Below are 27,368 nucleotides of genomic sequence, written 5' to 3' on the forward strand. Positions count from 1 at the left end.
GACTAGTTAAACACTAAAAGAACAGTAACAGAACAGATGACTTCCAAGAAAATAGAGGGGAAAATGGAATCATAAAAATAATCCAGTGAGGAAAGGGTGGTCTTTTCATAAATGGACTTGGGCAAATGATTGTCCATAGGAATAAAAAGAAAACCTAGAAACTTGACTCTTGTATGAAAATCAATTCCAAGCAGATTGTACTCAAAATGTGAAAGAAAAAAAATAACATTTCTAGAAGATAATTTGGGAGAATGGCTTCATGATTTCTGGATAGGTAAAGACTTTTTAAACAGACAGCAGGACAGTCAAACAATTGAAAAAAAGAAAGAAAAGGAAAGAAAGAAAGAGGAAGATAAGGAAAAAAGAAAAGAAAAATAAATATTGACAAGGACAAGATTTGGTTGCACTAAAATTAGAAACTTCTTTCATTCAAATACATCATTAAGAGAGTGAAAAGATGACATTTCATATCCAGAAGATAATTTGCAATACAACAATCAAGGAAGGTTTGCATCTAGATTTAAAGAATTCCTATATTGAATACTAAGAAGAAACAATCCAATGGAATCAATTCAATAGAAAACAAGGGGCTTAAACAGATATACAAAAAAAAAATACTCAAAATGCCAATAAATGAATGAAAAGGTACTTGATGGCGTTAGTCATCAGAACTGTAAGGTTCTAATTTCCTGCAGTGCAGGACGTGTTTTATTTCTTTGCTTTCATAGTAATTACGTAGAGGATCTCTATGGGTGCTTAAGCTGCACTTTTTCATTTCTTGCATGTCTCACAGTTAAAAACAAGGTAAATAAACTAAACAGTGACCTAGTATCATGCTGACAGCAGACAAGATACTGGTTCTAAAATTTTAGCAGAGACTTTCTATGGTAGTTTCACTCCCAGTTTATAGCTGACATATTGCATTCACAGGGCTGTACTAATAAAACATCAAGACAAGAAAATGGAACTATGTCTCAGTTTTTCATGTCTGTTCAGTTTTGGCCAATTTTCAGTTTCTTGGAGATTTGAGAGTTTTAAAAGTATCCATAATTACAGGACAGTTTTTATTTAAAAACTTGATTTGAGGGATCTCGAAAAACACACATTTTATGGGAGAACTAGCTATGTATATTTGTAGAATAGGATTAAGACTGGTATTTTTTGTATTCTTTTCCACAAATAAAAGGAAATCAGAGTTGACCTTGTGTCTTCAGAGATATTTGCAAGAATTATTTTAAGTTAGTGTGACCAAAAGGCAAGGGTTTCCTTATTTGTGTTAATATATCAGAAAGCAAATCCTATGTTCTAGTATCATGCTCCACAGCTATTGAGTTTTTTCAATACATATAATCTGTATCATTTAACTGCTGATAATTGTAGAGTTTTTACAAGAAAGACTAGAATTGTGAGAGTTGTATCCTGGTGATGAGGCCCAATTGTCCTATTAGAGAATGGCATCAGGTTGTCTTGGCATATGAAAGTACTCTGGCCATCTAAATTGTGTTTTCGTCAATCAAAAACACAATGTATTTAACTTAAAATTGATAATGGCAGGTTGATTCTGCTGACACTTTACTGGTTATCCCAGACCTTTTAAATGCAAATTTTATTTGCAGCTTTAATACAGAGATACTAAACATTTAACAAGTGCACTTGAATATATTAGTGCTGGAAAATTCAGCCTCGATGAACCTAACATAAATGAAGAAATAGGCACAGGCACACAAACTGTGACCATGGGTTGAAGGTCCTGCCTGTGCTTTGCTGGGCACTCTGTACTCTGTTCTCATTTTCACAATGACCTTGCAAGATGGTCATTGTTATTACCTTTTTAGAGAAGAAGATACTGGGGCTCAGAGAGGTTAAGTTACATCTCCAAGACCATAGAACTAAGTGACAATGACCTTGGGAAAGCAAAATACAGTTTAACCCCATGGTTCCCAGGTATATGACAAATACCTGTTGAGTTTTTTTTTTTTTTTTTTTGGGTTATATAACTGATTAAGCTGCACATTTGCTTTGAAAAACTTAATCTATTTGTGTATCAATAAGGATATGATGTTTACCCTTCTAAATGGAAGTAAAGGCTAAATCTTCACTGCTACAAAATAGGGACTGGTTTGACCATGACTTGCACAGAAAATAGTTTCTCAATTAAGAGTCAAGTAGTACAATGAACTCTGTGACTGGATGAGGCAGGGTCTACTGTGTGGTGGCATGTTGTTTGGGAACACATGTAAGAATTAAAGATTTTAAAATTAAAAAAAAAAAAAAAAAAAAAAAAAATGAAATGCTGGCACAGAGGAACTACAGACAGAGAGAGATGAACTGGTGTGGAGCTACATGAGGGCGAATGAGATGCCGTGTATGCCAAGCTCCTACCTTCTGATTGATTTTTATTGTCTCTTCTGTGTGGTAGAGGAGGAGCTTTTCACCGGAAGAAGTCAGGTTGACATACACCTGTAGGCAGGGATACTGAGAGAGTTTCCAGCAGTCCGGACCACAACTGAAGGAGCAGTTAAATGTTTCTGTGATGGACGCATTCAGCAAGGTGCACTGAGCCTCCTCGGTCCATACACTACACAGAGAGGAGAAGAGTAAGCACAGATGCCAAGGGCGCAGAAACTGTCAGTTCCTTGACCTGAAGAATCTTCCACATCTACTTGTAATGTGTATGCCTTTGCATAGAGCAGCTTTGTCAAAGTGAAAGTTGCTCGGTCATGTCCAACTCTTTGTGACCCAATGGACTATACAGTCCATAGAATTGTCCAGGTCAGAATCTGGAGTGGGTAGCCTTTCCCTTCTCCAGAGGATCTTCCCAACCCAGGGACTGAACCCAGGTCTCCCACACTGCAGGCAGATTCCTTACCAGCTGAGCCACAAGCTAACTACAATATAAACATAAACTTTGCCTGGCATCTGAGAACTTTTCCAATGATTTCTATCAAATATAGTATCATCTTTTCCAATGCTTGATTTAAATTAGATTTTTTTCCTTATAAAATTCACCAGTAAGGGTAAGGCAGCATCTTTTTACATCAGAGCCTGTACCCACCCTGCATTTCTATGTTGTAACCTGCTTCCTGTCATGCCTTGGTCCTCGTCTCACAATGTCTGCCTACTTTGTAGGCAGAGAAGATGTAAGGGAGAAGGGGAAGAGAGATGATGAAAGAGTGGAGAGGCTTAAGGTCTGGTGTGATAGGTGAAAGGACAATGATGCATTTCTTTAAGGCCTTCCTAAAAATGGAGAAAAGATAACTTCATCTTTTGATTATACCAAGAGCCATCAGTTATTGTACCCCTTTCATCCTAATTGATGCTTTACATACATTGTCTTTTTTGTCTTATATGTTGGATACGAAATTCTTTTAGAGGTGAGTGAACTGATGGTCAGAGAAGTCAAATGCATGCAAAGACACATAGCTAGTAGGTGGTGGAAATTGTGACTCCACCCAGTCCTGTATTTCTCTAAAGCCCAGGCTCATTGTGTGGTACTGCACTGCTTCCCCACAGTGGAAAAGAGGCTATTATACGAGATTAATGGATTCCTGTCCGTGTCCTGAGACCTCTCAGTTAGAAAGATTAAACAAAGAAAACCTCTTGAGCTGCCCATTGGTCAGCTTTTCATTCCGAACTATTTCTAATTTTATGATCAAGAGTAATATTTGTGATTAGGAAGTAATGTACCCAGAATTGATGTTTCACTTCTGGATATAAACTGATTACCAGAGTGATTAGAAAATAGCACGTTTCTTTGCAGATTAGTAGCTCTTCTTTTTGCTGGACGTGTGTTAATAGGGCCCCTCTTTTCATGTCCAATTTTGTACAGAGCCAGGATTCAAGCCCTGACTCCCTCTGGTGTGGCAAATTTCTGGGGACTTGAGTGGTCAGATTTTGTTTATACAAGGAAGAAAAAAAAGTCTTAGATGGTGCTAAGCATTTGTGAGTATTGGAAAATGGTTTTGGAATCAGTGAGCTCTGTGGCCTGAGGCATCCATGCTTTCACTGAGGAGTAGAGCTGAAAGCATCAGAGAAACAGAGTAGAGCAGCCATAAATGGGAAAGATGATGCCTTAATTTTAGCAAATTACTGTGTTTCAGCTAGATTTTGCTTCTAAAATGAAAGTATTAATTTAAGTGGGGAAATGAATGCCGCAAAATGGTTTGATTCTCTTGGATTGAAACCTCAGTTTTTCATTTGAAAGGGCCTCATTTCTTTAAACTGAAGCGTCATGAGACTTTCTTGATTAGTTAAAGCAATGCTGGGCTTTCCCATGCTCAGAGTGTCAATATGGACAACAGCTAGAAACACTGGGGAGTTTCGTGGGTTACTAAGGGGGAACACACTTGCCAACTCAGCGTTTGTATCTATTTGGTAAACCCAGGGCAAACACTTAAATAAGAAAAGTTCAAAATCTGTTATTTTAGAAAGTGCAAAGAACACCAGATTTGAGCTCCTTGCGATAATGTAGAGCAGTGGGATGAGGTAGGAGGTGGGAGGGAGATTTTAGAGGGAGGGGGCATACGTATACCTGTGGCTGATTCATGTTAATATATGGCAGAAAGCAACACAATATTGTAAAGCAATTATCCCCCAATTAAAACTAGATAATTCATTTTTATAAAGTGCATAGCAGTGTTTTTCAGCCTGTTAGAATCACCTGGGGAACTTTAAAAGTTACTAGTGACTGGGTCCCACTCCAGACCAATTAAATCTGACATTATGGAATGATGGTGCTTGGGGCCTGGGTGTCAATATTTTTAAAGATTCTCGGAAAGTTGAAATGTGCAGCTGAGAACTGCTAGTGTGTGGGATGACGGAACAGAGGGCTGTGGAGGAAAAGGAACGGGGGTGGAGAATGGACAGAGGTGTTAAGAGCCAAAACCAGGGATTCTGAAATTAACAGGATGTAGGTTTGAACCTTGGCTCTTCCTGCCAAATACTAAAGCTGGCTCCCTAGGAAAGAATCTGCCTGCTAATGCTAGAGACACGGGTTTGATCCCTGGGTCAGGAATATCCTCTGGAGAAGGAAATAACCGTCCATTTCACTATTCTAGCCTGAGAAAGCCCATGGACAGAGGAACCTGGCGGGCTCCAGTCCATGGGGTTGCAAGAACTGGACATGACTTAGTGACTGAACAATAATGACAGCATATTAGATCTTTCTTGAACCTCAATTTTGCTAATTTTATGAGTATATATATACTTACCTTATAGAACAGTTGTGAAAATTTAAAAAGTAATGTAAGGCAAGTCCCTGGCACATAGTAGGTGGTTTACACATAGAACTATTTTTATCGTTATTATTAGATAACGTCATTGACAGTAGTAAGTGCCAGGCACTACTCTAAGTGCTTCAAAGCAAAGAAGGTAAGAAAGAGGACCTCGGAATTGCTAAGCTGTGTGGGAGGATGGAGAAGGAAGACAAAAGACAGCATCCCAAGCCCCCAGGGGTGTTACCTCTGCATGTATGAGCGCAGGAGTGTGATTCCCAGCAGAAAGTACATCATGATGGAGCACACCATCATGGCCAGTCCCAGGAGAATGGCCCGGTCCTCTCCTGCTTTCAGTGCTGTGACAGTTTTCCTTTTGTCCAGGAGGTCGTGGTCCCTGATTTTTTGGTAAATATTTCTGAGGTTGAAAATAATACAGTTTTACATGAAGTTCACAGTTAGTCAGTACAGCCCTAAAGAATAAGTCTCTGCACAGACCTTCCCCAGGCAGAGAGATCGAGAGGGGCCCGCCAAACCTGCCTGAGTGCAGCTGGACCTCAGCACGTGACCACTGCATCCCAACACATACACACACCCGGCCCTGAGCAGAAACAAGTCTCCCATCTTTACTTGGGGTGTATGCCTAGCTGTCAATACTTTTTCTTTTTTTCTAAGTCTGAAGAAAGAAAGCAATGCCCTCAGTTGTTTAGATAATGCTTTGGGTTTGTTTCCTTTGCCAACCCCCAGCTAATCATCACTGATCTTTCTATAGCCCCTAATACCTAATGGAACATTACTTCAAAGAAATGGCAACATATATCAGGAAACTATCAACTTAATGTTTTACTTTCCCTCAGTAGTAATAGACAGAATTTATTCTGGTTAACATTCTTAAGCGTAGGGTTGCTTAGAGCTCTGTTGACTTGAGATTTGTTAGAAATGTGGAGACGTCCGGTAGTGACCCAGCCTTCTTTTCTTGTATGGTAAACATTTAAGCAAGTTTACAAAAATGTCAGTCAGATCAAGGCCAGACTCCAAAAGTTTGGATAGTTTTATTACTATCTGTAAAAGTTTTCAATCATTAAAAAAACAAAACAAAACAGATTGGAGTCACTGTCTCCTAGTTCAAAACCTGATTTCGTGGCTTACGAGCTGTGTGCGCTCTACAACTTCCTTATTCTAATTCCTAGTTCCTTGAAAAGTGGATATAATGTGTAACTACACTGTTGTGGTTAAGTGAGATGACATAAGTAGGTGGAGAATGACTGACGTGAAGTATTTAACAAATGTTCCCATTTAAAAGTGGTGTGGGGAGCTACAGCTTTATGACATGGGCATCAGAACATCCCAAATTGCTGTTCTTCTCCAAAGAATTCCTAAAAGACAGAATGGCAAAGGAGTGAATAAAGTAAAAAGCTTCTTAGTGGAGGGTTGTATTTGAAACTAGGTCTGAAGGAGAAGGCAGAAAAGAAGTGAAAAATTGCTGGAGGTGCTGGCTGGTGGGAGAGAGATGTGAAAAGTATAGGCAGGAAGGCAGGGATTCTGGGAAGGCAGGAGACCAAGGAGCCATGGGGATCTTCTCCAGTTTCTGTGTTGAGAAGGGATCTTTGGATTTTAGGGTGCCGGACTCAGTTTGGTGGGGGGAGTGGCCGGTTTTCAGGACCCGGGAACAGAGAGATAGACTTCAGATCTTCCTTTCAAATTTTCATGACAAGTCACTCTCCTTGCTTGAAAAAGAACTAGAATCCAATGTGGAACTTTGCAGAGGAGGAAAGAGATATCTGTTATTTGTATAATTGTATCTATAGTTGGGGCTTCTATTCGGCTTCATGCTCCAGGATGGATGGCCTTACTGGTGTTAACAGCAGGCATACATTCTAGTGGCATGTTCACTCTGGGCTGGTTGTGAAGATATTTGGATTCCCTACAGAAGGGTGAGAGCAGGACACATAGCATATTTCCAAAAGTTTTTAAGGAAGAGTATATATTAATCTTCTTTGGTGGCTCAGATAGTAAACAATCTGCCTGCAATGCAGGAGACCTGGGTTTGATCCCTGGGTCAGAAAGATCCCCTGGAGAAGGAAATGGCAACCCACCCAAGTATTCTTTCCTGGAGAATCCCATGGCCAGAGGAGCCTGGTTTGCTACAGTGCATGAGGTGGCAAAGAGTCAGACATGATTGAATGACTAACACACACACACATTAATCTGGTTACTGGAGTAAAAAATTAGCCGATTAGCTTATTGTCATTATCATTTAAAAGTTTTCTTCATGATATAGTTTATACAAATTTTTTCCTCGAGGAGTGGGTCCTTTGTAGTAGGAGGATCATAGCTGAACAGAGGCCTTTGTTCCTCATCTTTTCATGGCCATGCCTTCCTGGCTCCTCCCTACTCTCAGTCACTCTTGGCCATTCTTTCTCTTCATTGAGAGGATGAGGAAGAAGCTCTGAGAGCCTGACATTTTCATTAACTCTCCAGCTCCCAAGCCCAGTGCTTCTGGACAAGCTGGTTTGCCCTGCCTTTGACTTCCACAGACTGGCCACCAGCCATTCCCTAAGTTTCCCCGTTCTTTTCTGAGATTTTATTTGGAAAATATAAGATTTATATGAAAGCTCTTAGACTTTATTCTCTATGAACCTGAATAATAATTAAAAAAAAAATCAGTGCCCATTCATCTAAAGCCAGACTTTGAAACAAGAAAAGGCAGTCTGAGTGGCTTCAAAGACCTGCTGTAATAAACTGATGTTACTTCCCTGTTGTTATTTATCAACATGTATTTAATTCTAATGACTATACTGAGATTTGAATTTCCTGCAGGTGGAAGGCAGAAAGGAGGGAGCACAGTCTCAGATACAGAATAGTAGGCTGTTATACTGCCTCACTTATGGCAGTCTATACCCATTAAAAGACGCAGAGTAATCAGTCAGTTCTGTCACTAGAACAAGAAGCATATAAAAATGATTCAAATGGGTAATTTAAAAACAAATGACAATTTGGAAATAGTTAACAAATGTTCTTCACATGCTTTGGAATGTGTAGAGAAGAGGGAAAATGATTGGTTTCCACGCAGGCTAAACACATCTGGGAAATCAGGATATTACTCAGCAAAATGAAAGTGGGTGAGTGAGATGGGACATACTCATGAAATTCATCAGTAAGTGATAATTGAATTAATGGATAAGTTAAAGGATGAATGAATGATTTGAAGGAATAGAAAATACATAGTCAACAAACTTATTTTGAGTGCTAGTAATCTCTAGTTACTGGGCATGTGGCCCCTACTCAATTCCTATTGGTCTTCCTAGACCGACATGAAAAAAAAAATCAACACAGGGTAGTAAACTCAGTGCCAGAGCCATTCACAGAGTGAGTGTAGAAGAGGAATAATTTTCCCAGCCTGAGGGATGAGGACAGGGAGCAAGGATTGAGGTCAGGGAAGCCTTGCTGGGGAAGAAATGCATTAAACAGAATATTCAAGATTGAATCAGAGTTAACCCAATGAGACATGAAGTCAAGGGCATTTCAGACAGAAGAAGTCACACGAACAAAGGATGGAGATTTAAAGTTACATGCTGACTGCCAGAAACCATACCAGTTTTACTATTAGTAGGATGAGTGTGGGACAGCGAAGGTGGGGCAAGTAATTTTGGAAAGGTAGTAGGTTATGAAGAGCTTTTGTAGCCCATTTAAAGAGCTTGGCTTTTGCCCTTTAGTTAATGGGAAGCTGGTAGAGGGTGACATGACAGAGCTGAGTTTCCGAATGATCACTCTGGCTGAAGAGTGGAGATTAGATTAAAGACAGAACCAGACTTAAATCAGAAAGAAGAATTAGGGCATTGTTACTGCAGTGCTGGCAAAGGATGATGAGGGCACGATGTAGGAATCAGGTGGGAGAGATGGAGAGAAAAGGATGTATGGAGAAATATCTAGGAGATAAAACTTTAGGAGTTGGTGACTGATAAAATATAGGGGATGGTGAGGAAGTGAAAAAGGGTATAGTTTAGATTTATGCTCAAGAACTTAGCTTGAATGACTGGGGAAATGGTAGAGGGTGTTACAGCAGGGGTCCTTATTTCCCTATACTTCAGGCTTCCAAAGAGGGGACTTTTGTTGCCTTGGCTAAGAAGGGAGGGGCTGCTTGTTCATTTATAGATTTTCTCCCTGACAGACATAGTGTCCTGAGTTCAGGTAAGGAGTGACTGATCTGATTGATGAGATAGATGAGATCCTGACTGTCAGAGGCCCTGTCTACCTTTTGTTGGTTTGAAGATCACTGTTTATGTGTGGCACAATCTTTTCCCTATCCTTCTGCACTTGCCTTTGTTCAGGCCTGGTATAAGCGGCCTTCTATAAGCCCCAGGTTGGGGAGGGAGGGTCCACTGTCTGAGACTCAGTGGGTTAGTGAGATGCCAGTCCCATGCCAAGTGGTCTTCAAAGCTGGGGGAAGGAACATGATGTTATATTTTGGGTATCAGGCCTAAACATCATGCTTCATACAAGGAAGTCTTGTACATTGCGTGTTATTCTGCCACTATGGGGGCATCCCAGGAGGCTCAGCAGTAAAGACTCCGCCTGCAATGCAGGAGCTGCAGGAGACACGGGTTTGATCCCTGGGTTGGGAAGATCCCCTGGAGAAGGGAATGGCAACCTGCTCCACTACTCTTGCCTGGAGAATTCCATGGACAGAGGAGCCTGGTGGGCTACAGTCCACAGGGTTGCACAGAGTTGGACACGACTGAAGTGACTTAGCTGGAGAAGGCAATGGCACCCCACTCCAGTACTCTTGCCGGGAAACTCCCATGGACGGAGGAGCCTGGTAGGCTGCAGTCCATGGGGTCACTGAGAGTTGGACACGACTCAGTGACTTCCCTTTCACTTTTCACTTTCATGCGTTGGAGAAGGAAATGGCAACCCACTCCAGTGTTCTTGCCTGGAGAATCCCAGGGACGGCGGAGCCTGGTGGGCTGCCGTCTATGGGGTCTCACAGAGTCGGACATGACTGAAGCGACTTAGCAGCAGCAGCAGCAGCAGGAGTGACTTGGCATACATGCACACACTGCCACTACTAACAGAGTGGATAGTTCATCTCTCTTTGACCCTTTGTGTCTATTCTCTGTGAATCTACTTACAAGAGGGTGGGGGCAGAAATAAGGGAAGGTTAGTATAGTCCACTGAAGTAGACCTGTAAGGAGGAATGATGAGTATGGGGCACAACTACAAAACCAGTTTCAAACATGAGGGATATGCAGCAGTAGGTACAGAGCAGGAATTTGAATTTGTTGGTCTGAAGGAAATCTAGCCTTGGATGTCCTGGAAAGGCAGTATATTTAAGCACTATTGGAGCAGTTGTGGCTTCATGGTTCTCCGGAACCATGAATCAATATGGTGGATACAAAGCAACACTTAAACGTTTGCAACAATGAATGGCACGTATGTGCAGTCTTTTCTACATCTATATGGAGCATCCTGCCCAAATCCTTTTGGAGAATGTGAGTTATTCATAAAACTACAAGGCAAATTCAACTATAACAAAATATTTTACAGACAAATTTTGATTGTTCAATAAAGCTACTATTTTTACCCCAAGCAATAGTCAACACAATACGGTTTTATTTCAAGTTCCATATTTGACTAGACGCTTAAAGTTTGATATTATTCCTATGATTCATAAGCAAATTATTTATGAGGTTGTGCATCTACAAACATGGACATAAAATGTGAAGTGTGCAAAAATTTTTTTTCTCATTGGGCTTACCCATTTAAATTCAGATTACCTTGGTATTTAGCCTGCTGGAAGAAAACTTCAGGTTAAGGCAGGGTAAAGGTCATTTATTAATTCATTTGTTTACTCATTTGTCAACATTTTAGTCTTCATAAGATGAAACATACTCTGCCAAGTTCTGGGAATACAAAGTGAATAAGATGTTCTGAGGGAGTTGGGTGAGACACAATCATTACAATGCATCATGAGGAGACTTATTATAATGAGTACAGAAAGGAAGCAAGTCAATATGCTAGGGGCCAGTTTGATAAAGTTTCGCTTACTGAATGGCTGATATACAAGATTAGCCCATTTGCCAGTTCATTGAAGGATTACGTTGCTAAATGAATAATTTGCCCACTTAATCACAGATTTGAAAAAGACTTATTTTAACGAGCATTGTTTTAAGTATAGTAAGTTAATATGAATATATTTTCTTATGAATATTTTAAATATTTTTAAAGTACATTCAATTATATTTTTCTTATGAATATGTTCTTTTCAACAGTATTTTAAGATCTGTTTGATTTTTTTTTTAAGCTAAGTAAGTTTCCTAGGGAGGTTTAGTCTCTTTATAAACATATTCTTATGAATATATTCATAGATGTATCTTTTTGAATCTGTATATGAATATATTCTTCTAATAGATATAGCAAAAATCTAGCATTTCACTTGGAACCTTTCCATTTATAATTTTTTTTATGATTTTTTTTCAAGTCCTTTTTAGAGTCATTTGCTGTTTTGCTAACATTTTAGCATCACTGAAATTCTTGTGGCAAGTTTCACATTGACTATTTTGACAGATTTGGCAACTTTATCAATTAACAAAAATTTGTTTCTTTCAACTATTCATAAGAATACGGTCATTGATTTTGATGGGAATTTTTAATATCTTTTTGAAGTTTCTGTTGTTTTATTTGAAGTTTTATTTTGTCCTTTGGAAAAGACCCTGATGCTGGGAAAGACTGAGGGCAAGAGGAGAAGGGGGAGACAGAGGATGAGATGATTGGATGGTATCACTGACTCAATGGACATAAGTTTGAGCAAACTCTAGGAGACAGTGAAGGACTGGGAAGCCTGGTGTGCTGCAGTTCATGGGGTTGCAAAGGGTTGGACACGATGTAGCAACTGAACAACAACAGTTTTGTCCTTATAGCAAAATGTTTATTTGTCTCTGCTCTTATCCTGTTATTGAAACAGGAGGGATCTGGATAAAACAGGTGGGACCCTCTGCTGGGGGTAAAATGAAGAGCAGAATCAGCGTAACCCAGTCGAACTTGCTGATCCTAGAGAGAGGGAAACCCAAGGGCAGAGAGGAAAGGAAACAAAGAAGGCAGAGAGCAGTAGGGCATGGCTGGGGTGGGGGAAGGGGAGGAAGGCCAGAGAACAGGGAGCCTGGAGACAGAGGGTGTCTGGAACACAGACGGAAGGGCAGAGAGGCAGAGAGACCGAGGGACAATGATTGCAGAGACTGAGAGACAGAGGGTCTGAAGGCCCCAAATCTGGGTTCCTTGAAGCCTTTTTGGTCCCTACTAATCCATAGAACTGTGTTTTTAGTGCATAGCTAAATTTGATAAATTCACCAAAAAGATCAATTGGCAAATAGATTAATATTTGGCAAAATGGCTATCACTGTATTGGGCATTCCTTGAACTGGGCAGCTGGTGGATTGGTGATGGATTTATTGACTCAGGACTGTGATTTATCAGCATAAATGGTTTTAATTTATGTTTAATAAAACCAATGTGGCCATGACTTAGTTTAAGTGGTGATGGTTAAAGGGTCCAGTAAGAGACTGGATTAAGTCTCCAATGAGCAAACAATTGATAAGGTTAATAGTATCCAGACAGAATGTGAGAGAATAGGATAGCTGAATGTGGTTGGATTCCAGCATCCAGTGGGTGGAGGATGACAGGTAGTGAACTCATTATATAAGCAGGGTTCAGAGATAAAGGGTCTTATATGTCTTCTGAAGTTAGAGGAGTCACTAGAAGAATTTAAGCAAGAGAGTGATGTAATTAGGTTGCACTTTAGAACAAGGGTCCCTAACCTCTAAGCTGCAGACCTGAACTCCTGTCTGATCAGCAGTGACATTAGATTAGAAATAAAGTGTACAGTAAATGTAACGCACTTGAATCATCCCCAAACCATCCCCACCTTCCCAGTCCTTGGAGAAATTGTCTTCCAAGAAACCAGTCCCTGGTGCCAGAGAGGTTGGGATCTGCTTCTTTGGAAAGATGCCTCATATTAGTGGTGTGGTTGACCGTTTGGGATGGTTTATACCTGGAGGCTAAGAGACTGGTTCCGAAACTCTCCCAGCATTTCTGATGTTAGATAAAGAGGAGTTGAAAAAAAAAGAGGTGGCAGAGGAGATGAAAGTTTAGATCCAGACATCATTTATATAACCATGAACTGTGGATTTTAATGAGACTCTTTAGGTTGTCAGAGAAACAAAACCTAGCTAGGAAACGGCAAGAAGACAGGTCTGCCAAAGGTCACAAAGCAGTCAGAGAGGTGAGAGGCACTGGAAGGTGTAGGAAAGAGAAGGAAGGAAGGTATGAATAAAGAATTATGTGTATTTGAGGGAGGCCCTTCAGAAACATAACCATAATAACCACAATACTTAGCACACTATTTATATATATGCCTCTCTGGCCCAGTGAATATCGAGCTGCTCAAGAGTGAGAGCCAGAATGCATTCACCTTTGTAAGCTCAGTCTCTCGCATTTATTATACTCACAAAGTATTTTCCTTTTATGTGGGCTAGAAATGGCTTCAATATGCTTAGGTTGTGCAGCAGCCGGCACAGGGAGGCTCCATGGCCAAGTGAAACCAAATAAATCAGAGGACCATGGCTAGAAGAGACTACTGGCTTTTCTCTTCCTATCAGCGCCCACTGCATTTTACTGCTAATGCATTTAGTATTCCTTCTAGAAAAATGTCAAGCTTCAATGGCACTGAGAGCTTTAGTTTCCAGACTTCAAGGAAAAGAGCCTTCTGTTAGGTACTATGAAGTGAATCTGCGGGGAAATGGATTGCTTAACGCCAGCTGAGCTGAAAGAGGCAGAGTTGCTGTGTACCTCTGCCCCAGGGGCGCTCAGTCTGTCATCTCATATGGTTGAGCTGGGAGTGGCATGGGTTAAAACAGCTGTTGTTCTGCTGTGTTTTTGAGATGTATGTATAACCTCACCTTCTACTAGTTCCAGATCTCATGGTTTTTTTTTTTTTCCTTTGAACTAGTAGGTATATATTTATATGGTCCAATTTGATTAATTATTATTCTGTTTTCATTCTTTTAAAGTGTATGTTCCTTTGGGAGAAATGTGCTCATGGGAACAAATGACAGTCATGCTTAATAGAGTCATAAAAATTAACATATGGGGTTTTGTCTATGAACCTAAAGTTATTATTGTCAGCTTATTAATTCACAGGAAGTCTTATTACTTTATGGATAAGAGAATAATGATGAGAGTAAAACTATGGAAACAAAAGTAGAAGTTCTTTGTTTTTACTCCTGCCTTTAAATTACCAGATCAATTTCCCAATGATGCTTTAATATCTAATCCTCATTTCTTTTTACCTGATCCATTGACATATTACATTTGATAAAATTCTTTAGTGAAAAATATAGAAGGAATAGAAAATGATGCGACTCATTCAGATAGAAGAGGGTACCCTTGCAACGTAAAGAGCCTTCGAGAAGAGACTCTGTGTGGGCCCCAGTATTTGGCTCTAGTGCAAGAGTGGCAGAAATAGTTTTAAAAATAGCTAGGATGACTCTACATATGGAAATAAAAATAGTAAATATTTAAAATTAAAATTAAAAATACTATAAAAATATAGTTCCAAAGAACTTATGGGTCATAGAATAAAACCATGATAGAAATTAGGATTCATTTAGAATTGAATGAGAAGAAAATCTATATAGAGCAACTAGTGAGCTACAGCTAAAGCAAAACAGAACTACATAATCTTAGATGTTTGTATTAGATAAGAAGAGAGCTTGCAAATTAATGTGCTAGGCATCCAACTTAAGGATTTATTAAAAGATTAATAGAATATATTAAAAGAAAGTTTAAGGAAGACAATAAACATGAGTAAAAATAAATGGAATAAAAGATGCATTATATTAAAGAATCAATGAAATCAAAGGTTAATTTTTGAAAAGACTAATGAAATAGACACACCTCTGATGAGAATAAAAAACTAGAAAAGATTCAAATATCAGGCATTTAAAAACCAAAAATACAGGTACAGAATGAATTAGAAAGATGATAGAGGATATTAAAAACAACTTTATTACAGGATATTTTAAAACTTTGATATATAATTTACTCAAATATATAGGAAATTTTTACTCAAATATATAAAGAAATTCTTACAAACTTATGGCTTATTGACACTGCTTTGAAATAACTAGAAAATCTAGATAGTTCTAAATCATTAAAAAATTGAATCAATAAAAAATATCCTCAAAATGGAAATACGAGGCTCTAATGATTTATAGGTAAGTTCTACCTATATTGAAGTCGCTCAGTCATGTCTGACTCTTTGCAACCCCATTGACTGTAGCCTACCATGCTTCTCCATCCATGGGATTCTCCAGGCAAGAATACTGGAGTGGGTTGCCATTTCCTTCTCCAGGAGATCGTCCCAACCCAGGGATCGAACCCGGGTCTCCCGCATTGCAGGCAGACTCTTTACCATCTGAGCCACCAGGGAATCATTTGGAGAATCATATTCAGATAAAGACTTGATGACATAAAGACAGAAATTTACCACAAATTAATTAATAGCTTTCATAAAGTTTCAATAAAAAATCATAAGAGTTTTTTTGGGGAAGTAGGGTAGGAATGATTGGACAAGTTAATTCTAAAAATTTATATGGAAGTGCAAACAACTAAGGATAGCAAATACAATCCTGATTACAAAAGAACAAATTGGGTGACTTTTGGTCCAGAAATAAAGATGCATTATAATGCTAAAGTTGGTAAGCTCAGGTGTGGGGTTTGCTGAGGTAGACAGAATGACTGGTGGCACAGAATAGATTCAGAAACATATCCATGCATGTGTGGAAACCTAATACATGATATATGTGTACTTTTAGATCATTGTGGAAAGGAATAACTATTCAATGAAAGGTGCTGAGCAATTGGTTTTCCATACAGAAAAAAAGAGGTGCCTAGTTCACACCACAAACAAAAATCAACTTCAGGTGATTAAAGATTTTAGTTGTGAAAGGCAAACCTATGGCTGTACGTAAATTACCTGTACCGGAGCCTACCCTTTTGAACTTGGGATAGGAAGGGATTTCAGAATGTTCAGAAAATTGCTAACTGAGATCATACTAAAATTAAGAACTTTTGTCTATGAAAAGATATCATAAAGTAAAAATACAAGTAAACTGGAAGATACAAGTAAACTGTATTTATTTGTACACAATAAACAGACAAAATGTTAATAGAGGCTTAACAAAAGTTTTTAATAGTTTATGTATGTACATGCATGCTCAGTCACTTCAGCTGTGTCCGACTGTTTGTGAACCTGTGGACTGTAGCCCACCAGGCTCCTCTGTCCATGGGATTTTCTAGGCAAGAACACTGGAGTGGGTTGCCAGGCCCTCCTCCAGGGGATCCTCCTGACCCAGGGATCGAACCTGCATTTCCTGTGGCTCCTGCATTGCAGGCAGATTCTTTTACCACTGAGCCAAGGAAGCCTCTTTTTATAATTTATAAGCATTTAAAATTATTGCTGCAGGAGCATTGGTCTCAGTATTTGGTCTACTATACTGTCAGGAAAGGAAGTCTTATTGCTGTTTCTCTCCTCCATCTCTTTTGCTTCTCCTGGAACTCTTATTATTCACATGTAACTCTTGTCCTTTTTCTTATGATTTCCATCTCTTTATACTTTCTCTCTGGATTTTGAGATATTTCTTTCACTTTATCTTACAGTTCTCTCATTTTTTTTTTCAGCCATTCTCTATGGTTATCATTCTATTAAGTTTTTAAATTAAAGAAAATAGAGGGTTTTATAAAGAATTCCTACATAAGAAAAAGACAAAAATTCAGTAGAAAAATGGACCACATTATTGAACAGGCATTTCACAGAAAAGAACTAGGCAAGTACACATGATCTTATTAATCTGAAAAATGGGAATTGAAAGCACAGTATCCTCTGGATAAATAAAAATTAAAACTCCCAACAAACTGTGGAAAATTCTTAAAGAGATGGGAATACCAGACCACCTGACCTGCCTCCTGAGAAATTTGTATGCAGGTCAGGAAACAACAGTTAGAACTGGGCGTGGAACAACAGACTGGTTCCAAATCAGGAAAGGAGTATGTCAAGGCTGTATATTGTCACCCTGCTTATTTAACTTATATGCAGAGTACATTGTGAGAAATGCTGGGCTGGATGAAGCACAAGCTGGAGTCAAGATTTCCAGGAGAAATATCAATAACCTCAAATATGCAGATGACACCTTGCTTATGGCAGAAAGTAAAGAAGAACTAAAGAGCCTCTTGATGAAAGTGAAAGAGGAGAGTGAAAAAGTTGGCTTTAAAGCTTAGCATTCAGAAAACAGATCATGGCATCTGGTTCAATCACTTCATCACAAATAGATAGGGAAACAATGGAAACAGTGTCAGACTTTATTTTTCTGGACGGGGGGTCCTCCAAAATCACTGCAGATATATGAGTGACTGCAGCCATGAAATTAAAAGGTGCTTGCTCCCTGGAAGAAAAGTTATGACCAACCTAGATAGCATATTCAAAAGCAGAGACATTACTTTGCCAACAAAGGTCCATCTAGTCAAGGCTATGGTTTTTCCAGCGGTCATGTATGGATGTGAGAGTTGGACTAGAAAGAAAGCTGAGCGCTGAAGAATTGATGCTTTTGAACTGGGGTGGTGGAGGAGACTCCTGAGAGTCCCTTGGATTGCAAGGAGATCCAACCAGTCCATCCTAAAGGAAATCAGTCCTGAATATTCATTGGAAGAACTGATGCTGAAGCTGAAACTCCAATATTTTGGCCACCTGATGTGAAGAACTGACTCATTTGAAAAGACCCTGATGCTGGGAAAGATTGAAGGCGGGAGGAGAAGGGGATGACAGAAGATGATATGGTTGGATGGCATCACTGATTCCATGGACATGAGTTTGAGTAAACTCTGAGAGTCAGTGATGGACAGGGAAGCCTGGCGTGCTGCTGTCCATGGGTTTGCAAAGAGTTGGACATGACTTAGCGAGTGAACTGAACTGAAAACCCCCAAACTCTAGAGCAACAGAATCACATCTACAACTGCTTTGGAAAATGATGGCATTGCGTGGTGAAGTAGAAGCTGTGCATACTTTGAACCAACTATTTCTCTTAGGTGTACAGCCTAGGAAATACTTGTATATGGGTACAGAGGCAGATGCACAAGAAGTGTTACCGCAGCACTGTCAGTACAGAACTGGAAATAACACTAATATCTATGGGCAGTAGACTGGATGCATAAATGGTGGGATCTTCATATAATGGCCTACCACAAAGCAGACAAAATGAGCTACAGCTACTCACATGAGCACTGATAACTTGAAAAATCATGGGATCATGTTTGGTGAAAAAAGCCTGCTGCAGAACAATTCATATGGTATGTTTCCATTTGTATAAAGTCTTCAAACATTCAGAAGTAAACAAGGTATTGTTTCAGCATTCAGATATGATTAACTCATGAAGAAGAGCAAGGGAATAATAAACAGGAGGGTGATTATATCTGGGTGGGGGTTGGAGCAGGGAGGGGACACAATTTAGGAAGCATCCTCAGGGGCTTCAAAAATTCCAGTTTTATTTTTTAATCTTAGTGAAGGGTACTCAGATATTTATTTTGTCATCATTCTCTGTATGTTTTGCATGTGTGCTGAGTTGCTTTAATTGTGTCTGACTCTTTGCAACTCCGTAGCCTGCCAGGCCCCTCTGTTCATGGGACTCTCCAGGCAAGAATACTGGAGTGGGGAAATAGATGCAAATATCTATTTGCATACCCTCCTCCAGGGGATCTTTAGGGATTGAACCCGCGTTTCTTATGTCTCCTGCATTAGCCAACAGGTTCTGTACCGCTAGTGATAACTGGAAAGCCCTTTCTGTATGTTAACATGTGATAAATGTTACTTTACATTAATTCAACATTTAATAGAAGCAATCCAAAGAATATTTTATGAACTCAGTGGTAATATCCTTAGTCAATAACCTCTCTCTAATAGTTATTACTGCTATAACTTTATTTTGCTGTAGCTCTATTTATTTAAAGCAAAACTTTATTTTGCTTCCTGCAATTTAGAGAATAACATTGGGTCACCTAACAAAGAAATTTAATCAAAGAAGGAAAAGTATTCACATCGCTGGGCATTCCTTCACAATGGAGTACAAAGATAGAAACCAGTATTTTGCATATAGCAGATGATCACAAAAACAGGACTGGGTTTGAATTAAAATAATTCAAAAAATTTACAGTTTTGAAAAACATGTAAAGTTGACTTCAGATTCCTCTGAACCATAAAAATTAGGCTTCAAAATTTTCAGTGGACTTTTCCTTCCACTTGGTTGCTCTGCCTGCCTATAAGCTTGTTTCCTGATGTTCTATCTCTTGAGGAATCCTAGGGAAGCCAATATCCTAACAGGTTTGGCTCTGGTCTCAGAACAGGCAGTGTGGTGTGCCTGGCCTCTGGGATTGTTGGGGGAAACACAGCTGGAGAAGCTGGATGTATAGAGGCCAGGTTTGCAGGATAAGAAACTGAGGGTGGAATTATTACAAGCAATTATGGGCAGTAGTTCCAGATAACCTAGTTAATTAATTTCCAAATAATTAACTTGAGGACCTTGATTATCTAGATTTATGATCAGCCATCATTGTCTTCCTTATCACCATGACTACTGCCACCAAGAGAATTAGGCAGAGCAATAGCTGCCGTTTAAAGTCATGCTGCTTGAGTCTTGTCCTACAAGAGTCTGTGAATTAGGCAGTGAAGATGGAGATGTGGTCAAGAAAGAGGTACAGACAAACGAACCAACATCAAACTAAGGATACTGGCATAGTACCAGATTCTATTGCTGTATTCTTTGGCTGTTGTTCCATTTGTCTTTGACTTTGTAGGCCAAAGTCATTCAGATTGATTTCATAAAACTTGACATCCTCGTCCCATAAATAAAGCTTGCTGAAAATGATTTACTTATAGTCGATATTTTAATTATTTTAAATCCCATGATTATTGAAATCATGCTCTGGAAATAAAACCATGAAAGTAGTGATTTAAGAATTTTATAGAATCTTATCTGTGCAGAATATGAAGCTAATTATTCGCTCATTTTAATTCCACAAATATAGCCAATATATCATGTTAGCATATTTATTATCTCTTTTGATTCACAATTTTCAACTCTATTCTGACACCGTTTTCCCCTATGAGCTTGGCTGTTCACTGCTGCTCTGAGTCATGTTTGATAAGGGCCTAGCTAAGCCATAGGGTGAAGGGGACAGAATGCGACCTTGGGTTTAAATCTTGATTCAGTCACTGGCTAGTTGTTGGACTCTTGGAAGTTTACTTAAACTCTCTTTTCTTTCTCAATTGTAAAATGGGCATAATAATCCTTATCTTATAAATTAGAAGAGACAGTTTATGAAAACATGTAGTGCAGAGTAATTGCTTCTTAAATATTAATCCTTTTGCTTGTAAAATTTATATAGACAGCAAAATATATTTAATTAAGTTACTCAGTGAGAATAAATGAAAGGTGAAACAAATGCATCATGCTTCCACCTGCTCTGATAAAACCTTCAAAATCTGAGGACTGGCTGTGACAGTCACAGCGTTCCTATAGGGCACAGAAAACTCTGCCTTCCACACCATCACTGGTAATGACATTTTTTTTTTTAAGACATGAGGAAATTTTATACTACATATGGAATTTAAAAATAATACATAAAATTTCAGTCTTATTTAAAGGTCTTGCTGAAAGATGATTCAGCTAAGCTACCTGAAAGCAAATGAAAAATAACTTGATTAAGCATTGAGAAAAAGCGTGTGAAAACCTAGTGATGAACAAAGACAGTAAATTTTCAGTTGATCTGCTTCTCTCATGATGAGTACCAAGACTTTGATCGAACACTAGTTGCCTTCTGAGCTATAATTTTACTTAAACATCATGTCATTATTTTTTTCCATAATTAAGATAATATAACATTAAAAAGCATTTGAAAAATGGAGGAGTAGAAAACATACTTTTACTTCCAGGCTTTTTCCCACATATATTTTTTTGTGGCTGCAATTATAGTTTATATGCAATTTTTCAACTTAAATTTTCAGTTAATATTATGCTCAGACAATTTGAGCTGCTAAGTGACATATTACATTCTATGATTTGTTTAACAGATTTTCTATTGTGAATATTAAAGTTGCTTCCAAATTTTTGCTATAACACAAAATTATTGTGAGGAGCAATTTTGCTTTTAGAATTTTAAAAGGATTTTATCTGTAGGGAAATATATATTTTTAAAAGAAAAAATAGAAGTACCAGTTATTAGAATTTATACTCAAGTAAACCTCCTGCAGGTCCTTCTTCTTGTGCCCAATGCCATTTATCAGTTTTTATCAGATTCTGCAGGCAAATGAGTCTTGCTTAAGTTGCAATACTCATATAGGCAGTTGTGTTTAAAATTTAGCTTCACTAAACCCAAGAAACAGCACCAGGTCAAAAAGAAAAAGACACAGAAGAAAAAAGAGAAATCAAATATTCAAAATGGCCAGTGAAGTTTGTGAATGCATTTATTTCCAAGGCGGAAGACTGGATTGGACTGAATAATTATCATTTTGTCTTTCATTAAAACTGCCTTTGCCCTTTAATCTTTTTTGCTTACCCCCTCCCCATTACTCCCCAATGCCAGGCTACTTTTCCAAGGAGTTTGAAGGCTCCCTGGACTTGTCCATCCTTTTTTCATTCTATCTTAGTTTTTGCTTTCCTTCCCTGCCATATGTCCAGTGCCTTGAAGAGTTTTTATCATATCAGCTCAGTATTTATTGAGCATCTACTATGTGCCAGGTATGGCGGTAGGAGGTGAAAATTCAAGGGAGACTAAAACACAAATTCTGTGCTGGTCAGGAGGATATTGGGAGGTTTGATTGAATGGGTATCTGAAGACAAAGATAGAAGTATCCAAGAGACCAGTGTGTGTATAAGTACAGGGGTAAAGAGCATTTTGGGCTTCCCTCATAGCTCAGTTGGTAAAGATTCTGCCTGCATTGTAGGAAATCCGGGTTCAATTCCTGGGTCAGGAAGATCCCTTGGAGAAGGAAATGATAACCCACCCACTTGCCTGGAAAATCCCATGGACGTAGGAGCTTGAGGGTCTACAGTCCATGGGGTTGCAAGAGTCAGACATGACTTAGCGACTAAACACCACAAACCACCACCACCAAAGGGCATTTCTGATAGCCAACAGTTTTGCAAAGCTATGTAGTAGGAGTGAGCATGGCAAGTACAAGGAGGAGAAGGCCAAAGTGCCTGAAACCCTGTTCCTTCAACCCAGAGCCCATTCTACCTTAACACTTGAAGATAGAAAGCTCAGTTGCCTAATGCTTTCTCCTTGGTGGGCTTTCTGTGTATTCTGGTTAAATGATTCCAAAAAGCCCCCTGAGTCCCAGTTATTTACCTTTTCTCATCATGTCTGTAAGATGAAGAAGTCCGGCCACTGGTCCATATAAACATCTTAGAGGATGTTGGTCCAGGGGCTTCTTTCCTTAGGGTGGAAGTCCTGGAGGAGTGGCGAAAAGACCTAGAAGAGATACACACTGAAGTTAAAGCCATTACTTAAAGTTTGGGGAACTTTGTATCAATGCCTGCTCAGTTGTTTCAGTGTGTCTGACTTTTTGCAACACCCTGGACTGTAGCCTACCAGCTTCCTCTGTCCATGGCATTCTCCAGGCAAGAATACTGGAGTGGGTTGCCGTGCCTTCCTCCAAGGGATCTTCCCAACTCAGGCGCTGAACCCATGTCTCTTGTGTCTTCTACATTGACAGGCAGATTCTTTAACCACTAGTGTCACCTAGGTAACCGCTCTGTATCAATAGCACCAATAAATCTCGGTGGATTGACCATCTTAAATAAGACCAGGTTTCTCTTGCTGTAAGGCAGCAGTGCTCAATTCTGGCTGCACATTTAAGTCAAATGGGAATCTTAAAAAATATTGAAGCCTGGATCCCTCCCTCAAAAATGTGCGCCAGTTTTTTTTTTTTTTTTAAACTTCCTAGGTGTTTCTAATGTATTGCTAGGATGAAGAGGCACTGCTTTAGGGAAACATGTTTTCTAATTGATGTTATTATCATATTCCCTCCAAGATATCGCCTCCAAAAATATAATTTGGTAGAGTTTTACTTATTTATTAGCCACTCTGTGCAGCATGTGGGATCTTAGTTCCCCAACCTGGGATTGAACCTGTGTCCTCTGCAGTGGAAGTGCCAAGTCGTAACCACTGGACCACCAGGGAACTCTCTATATTTGGTCCAGTTTAGCATTCTATATTTTTCCAAAGTTCTGGTTCAGGGTTGGTTCTATTCCTCTGTTCCTCTTCAAGCTGTTTTCCTTGATGCTGACAGATGTGACATGTTAGTGACAACAGATCATTTAAATGTGTTCAGCTGTGTTCAGCCAAAGCTGAAGGTTCATCCCTTGCAGCTGAGCCTCTGAGAGAATTATGGCATCAGTGGCAGCAGATATTCACTGCTCCTAAGGGCCAGGTTTATAGGATCCGGAGTCAAGATGTTTGAAGACTGTTGTGTTCTTTTGGTTATGACATGGTTTGGGGATTAGTTCTTTCATCTTGAAGTTAGAAATATGAAATATCATAACATTCTTAGTCACATATATAAAAGTTAAAATGATATTTAATAAATAGAGAAAAGGAAGAAAGGTGATTCCTTCATGGATGTGTGGTCACTCATGGATTTCTTTTAGGTTGAGCATAATATTATTGGTAAGCATGAGACTGGAAATGATATTAAGTACTATATACTAAATCTGGGCTTCCTCAGTGGCTCAGCAGGTAAAGAACCCACCTGCAATGCAGGAGACACAGGAGGCTTGGGTTCCACCCCTGGGTTGGGAAGATCCCTTGGAGGAGGGCATGGCAACCCATCCAATACTCTTGCCTGGAGGAATCTTATGGATAGAGGAGCCTGGCAGGCTACAGTTCATAGGGTTGCAAAGAGTCAGACATAACTGAAGTGACTGAGCATGCACACACTATATTAACTACTACATGCCAGGCAATTTGCATATATTATCTATGTATGTGTCATGAAATGTGTGTGCCAGCGAACTTCCCTGGTGGTCTAGTGGTTAAGACCTTGTGCTTCCAATGCAGGAGGTGCAGGTTTGATTCATGGTCAGGGAGCAAGATCCCACATGCTGCTCGGGTGTGACCAAAACCGTAAATAAATAAATAAAGATTAAATAAAATAGTACAAGATGAAAAAAAAAAGAAATGTGTATGCCAATATCTATGTGATGCTTATATTATGAAAACCATTCAAGGTAGATAATGCTATTATTCCCAGGCGACAAACGATGCTTTTAGGAGACTGAGCTATTTGCTCACATTTAGAAAAGGTGGAGTCGTGTCTGCTTGTCTCCAATCCTTGTGCCTTCTGGAGAAAGATACGTAATAGTCTAGCCCAGAGAGTCTCAATGTTCATAGGATTTACCTGGAGATCTTGTGACCATGCAGATTCTGATTCAGTGAGTCTAGGGAGGGAGCCCAAGATTTTGCATTTCTAGCAGGCTCTTGATGATGCTGATATTGCTGGAGGAAACACGAAGCACCTAAGACTCAGAGCATGTACTCAGAATGAGTGGTTGTTATGAGCCAAGTTTTTTTTTTTTTTTTTTTTTAACTAGTTAGCTGTGTGGCCTTGAGAAAGGCACTTATCTTTGCAGGGGCTTCAGTTCAGTTCAGTTCAGTCGCTCAGTCGTGTCCGACTCTTTGCGACACCATGAATCTCAGCACGCCAGGCTTCCCTGTCCATCACCATCTCCCGGAGTTCACTCAGACTCGCGTCCATTGAGTCCATGATGCCATCTAGCCATCTCATCATGGGTCGTCCCCTTCTCCTCCTGCCCCCAATCTCTCCCAGCATCAGAGTCTTTTCCATTGAGTCAACTCTTCGCATGAGGTGTCCAAAGTACTGGAGCTTCAGCTTTAGCATCATTTCCTCCAAAGAAATCCCAGGGCTGATCTCCTTCAGAATGGACTGGTTGGACCTCCTTGCAGGCCAAGGGACCCTTAAGAGTCTTCTCCAACACTGCAGTTCCAAAGCATCAATTCTTCAGTGCTCAGCCTTCTTCACAGTCCAACTCTCACATCCATACGTGACCACAGGAAAAACCATAGCCTTGACTAGACGGACCTTAGTCGGCAAAGTAATGTCTCTGCTTTTGAATATACTGTCTAGGTTGGTCATAACTTTTCTTCCAACGAGTAAGCGTCTTTTAATGTCATGGCTGCAGTCACCATCTGCAGTGATTTTGGAGCCCCCCAAAATAAAGTCTGACACTGTTTCTACTGTTTCCCCATCTATTTCCCATGAAGTGATAGGACCAGATGCCATGATCTTCGTTTTATGAATGCTGAGCTTTAAGCCAACTTTTTCACTCTCCTCTTTCACTTTCATCTAGAGGCTTTTTAGTTCCTCTTCACTTTCTGCCATAAGGGTGGTGTCATCTGCATATCTGAGGTTATTGATATTTCTCCCAGCAGTCTTGATTCCAGCTTGTGTTTCTTCCAGTCCAGCATTTCTCATGATGTACTCTGCATATAAGTTAAATAGCAGGGTGACAATATACAGCCTTGACATACTCCTTTTCCTATTTGGAAGCAGTCTTTTGTTCCATGTCCAGTTCTAACTGTTGCTTCCTGACCTGCATACAAATTTCTCAAGAGGCAGGTTAGGTGGTCTGGTATTCCCATCTCTTTCAGAATTTTCCACAGTTTATTGTGATCCACACAGTCAAAGGCTTTGGCATAGTCAATAAAGCAGAAATAGATGCTTTTCTAGAACTCTCTTACTTTTTCCATGATCCAGTGGATGTTGGCAATTTTATCTCTGGTTCCTCTGCCTTTTCTAAAACCAGCTTGAACATAAGGGAGTTCACGGTTCATGTATTGCTGAAGTCTGGCTTGGAGAATTTTGAGCATTACTTTACTAGCAAGTGAGATGAGTGCAATTGTGCAGTAGTTTGAGCATTCTTTGGCATTGCCTTTCTTTGGGACTGGAATTAAAACTGACCTTTTCCAGTCCTGTGGCCACTGCTGAGTTTTCCAAACTTGCTGGCATATTGAGTGCAGCACTTTCACAGCATCATCTTTCCGGATTTGAAACAGCTCAACTGAAATTCCATCACCTCCCTAGCTTTGTTCATAGTGATGCTTTCTAAGGCCCACTTGACTTCACATTCCAAGATGTCTGGCTCTAGATAAGTGATCACATCATCATGATTATCTGGGTCGTGAAGATCTTTTTTGTACAGTTCTTCCATGTATTCTTGCCACCTCTTCTTAATATCTTCTGCTTCTGTTAGGTCCAGACCATTTCTGTCCTTTATGGAGCCCATCTTTGCATGAAATGTTCCCTTTGTATCTCTAATTTTCTTGAAGAGATCTCTAGTCTTTCCCATTCTGTTGTTTTCCTCTATTACTTTGCATTGATCGCTGAAGAAGGCTTTCTTGTCTCTTCTTGCTATTCTTTGGAACTCTGCATTCAGATGCTTATATCTTTCCTTTTCTCCTTTGCTTTTCGCCCCTCTGGCTTAGTTGTTTTTAATCTGTAACATGGAAAATTTGGAATTGATAACCTTTGGGATCCTTCTCAGCTCCAAAATTTTGTGACTCAGTACATTGAAGGATGAATTAAGGTGTATTTAAATTGTGTACTGATTTCCTGGAAATAGGTCTGGGAATAGATTTCCTTCTGTAACCCTTGGGTCAGCATCAGAGATGGAACAGAGGCCATGGGAAGTGCTTGGGGTTTGACAACCAATATAAATGCAAGATATAATACTTCTACCCTTGGTCTCTCAGGATGAATGACAGGAATGAAAAGATACACCTGAATGGATGCCCTGCACTGTTTCAAAAAGATTGAGAAGTTGAATCTGCTTAGCTCTGGGATCTGGGACATTTAAAATTATTTAAGTTTCCTTTTGAACATCTTTAAAACAACACATAAGATAGAATAGGAATTAAATTTGTTGTTAGAACTAGACAGTCTTTGCAAGTGAAAGTGAAAGTGTTAGTCGCTCTGTCGTGTCTGACTCTGCAACCCCATGGACTGTAGCCCATCAGGCTCCTCTGTCCATGGCA

General features: G+C 39.5%; 1 protein-coding gene across 1 annotated transcript in view; it reads right to left on the minus strand.

The window, feature by feature from the left end:
• The window catches only part of KCNMB2 (potassium calcium-activated channel subfamily M regulatory beta subunit 2), a 40,172-nt gene extending 17,389 nt beyond the window's left edge, over positions 1-22,783 (minus strand). Inside the window, exons 1-3 of the mRNA XM_052648512.1 lie at positions 22,665-22,783; positions 5,461-5,631; positions 2,383-2,578 (exon numbers count right to left, since the gene is read on the minus strand). Coding sequence (XP_052504472.1) covers positions 2,383-2,578; positions 5,461-5,631; positions 22,665-22,720 — 423 coding nt within the window. The 5' untranslated portion in view covers positions 22,721-22,783. The remainder of the gene's footprint in view (positions 1-2,382; positions 2,579-5,460; positions 5,632-22,664) is intronic.
• Positions 22,784-27,368: the final 4,585 nt, after the last annotated feature.

The sequence above is a fragment of the Budorcas taxicolor genome, chromosome 1, assembly GCF_023091745.1.
Source record: "Budorcas taxicolor isolate Tak-1 chromosome 1, Takin1.1, whole genome shotgun sequence".
Classification (NCBI taxonomy): domain Eukaryota; kingdom Metazoa; phylum Chordata; class Mammalia; order Artiodactyla; family Bovidae; genus Budorcas; species Budorcas taxicolor.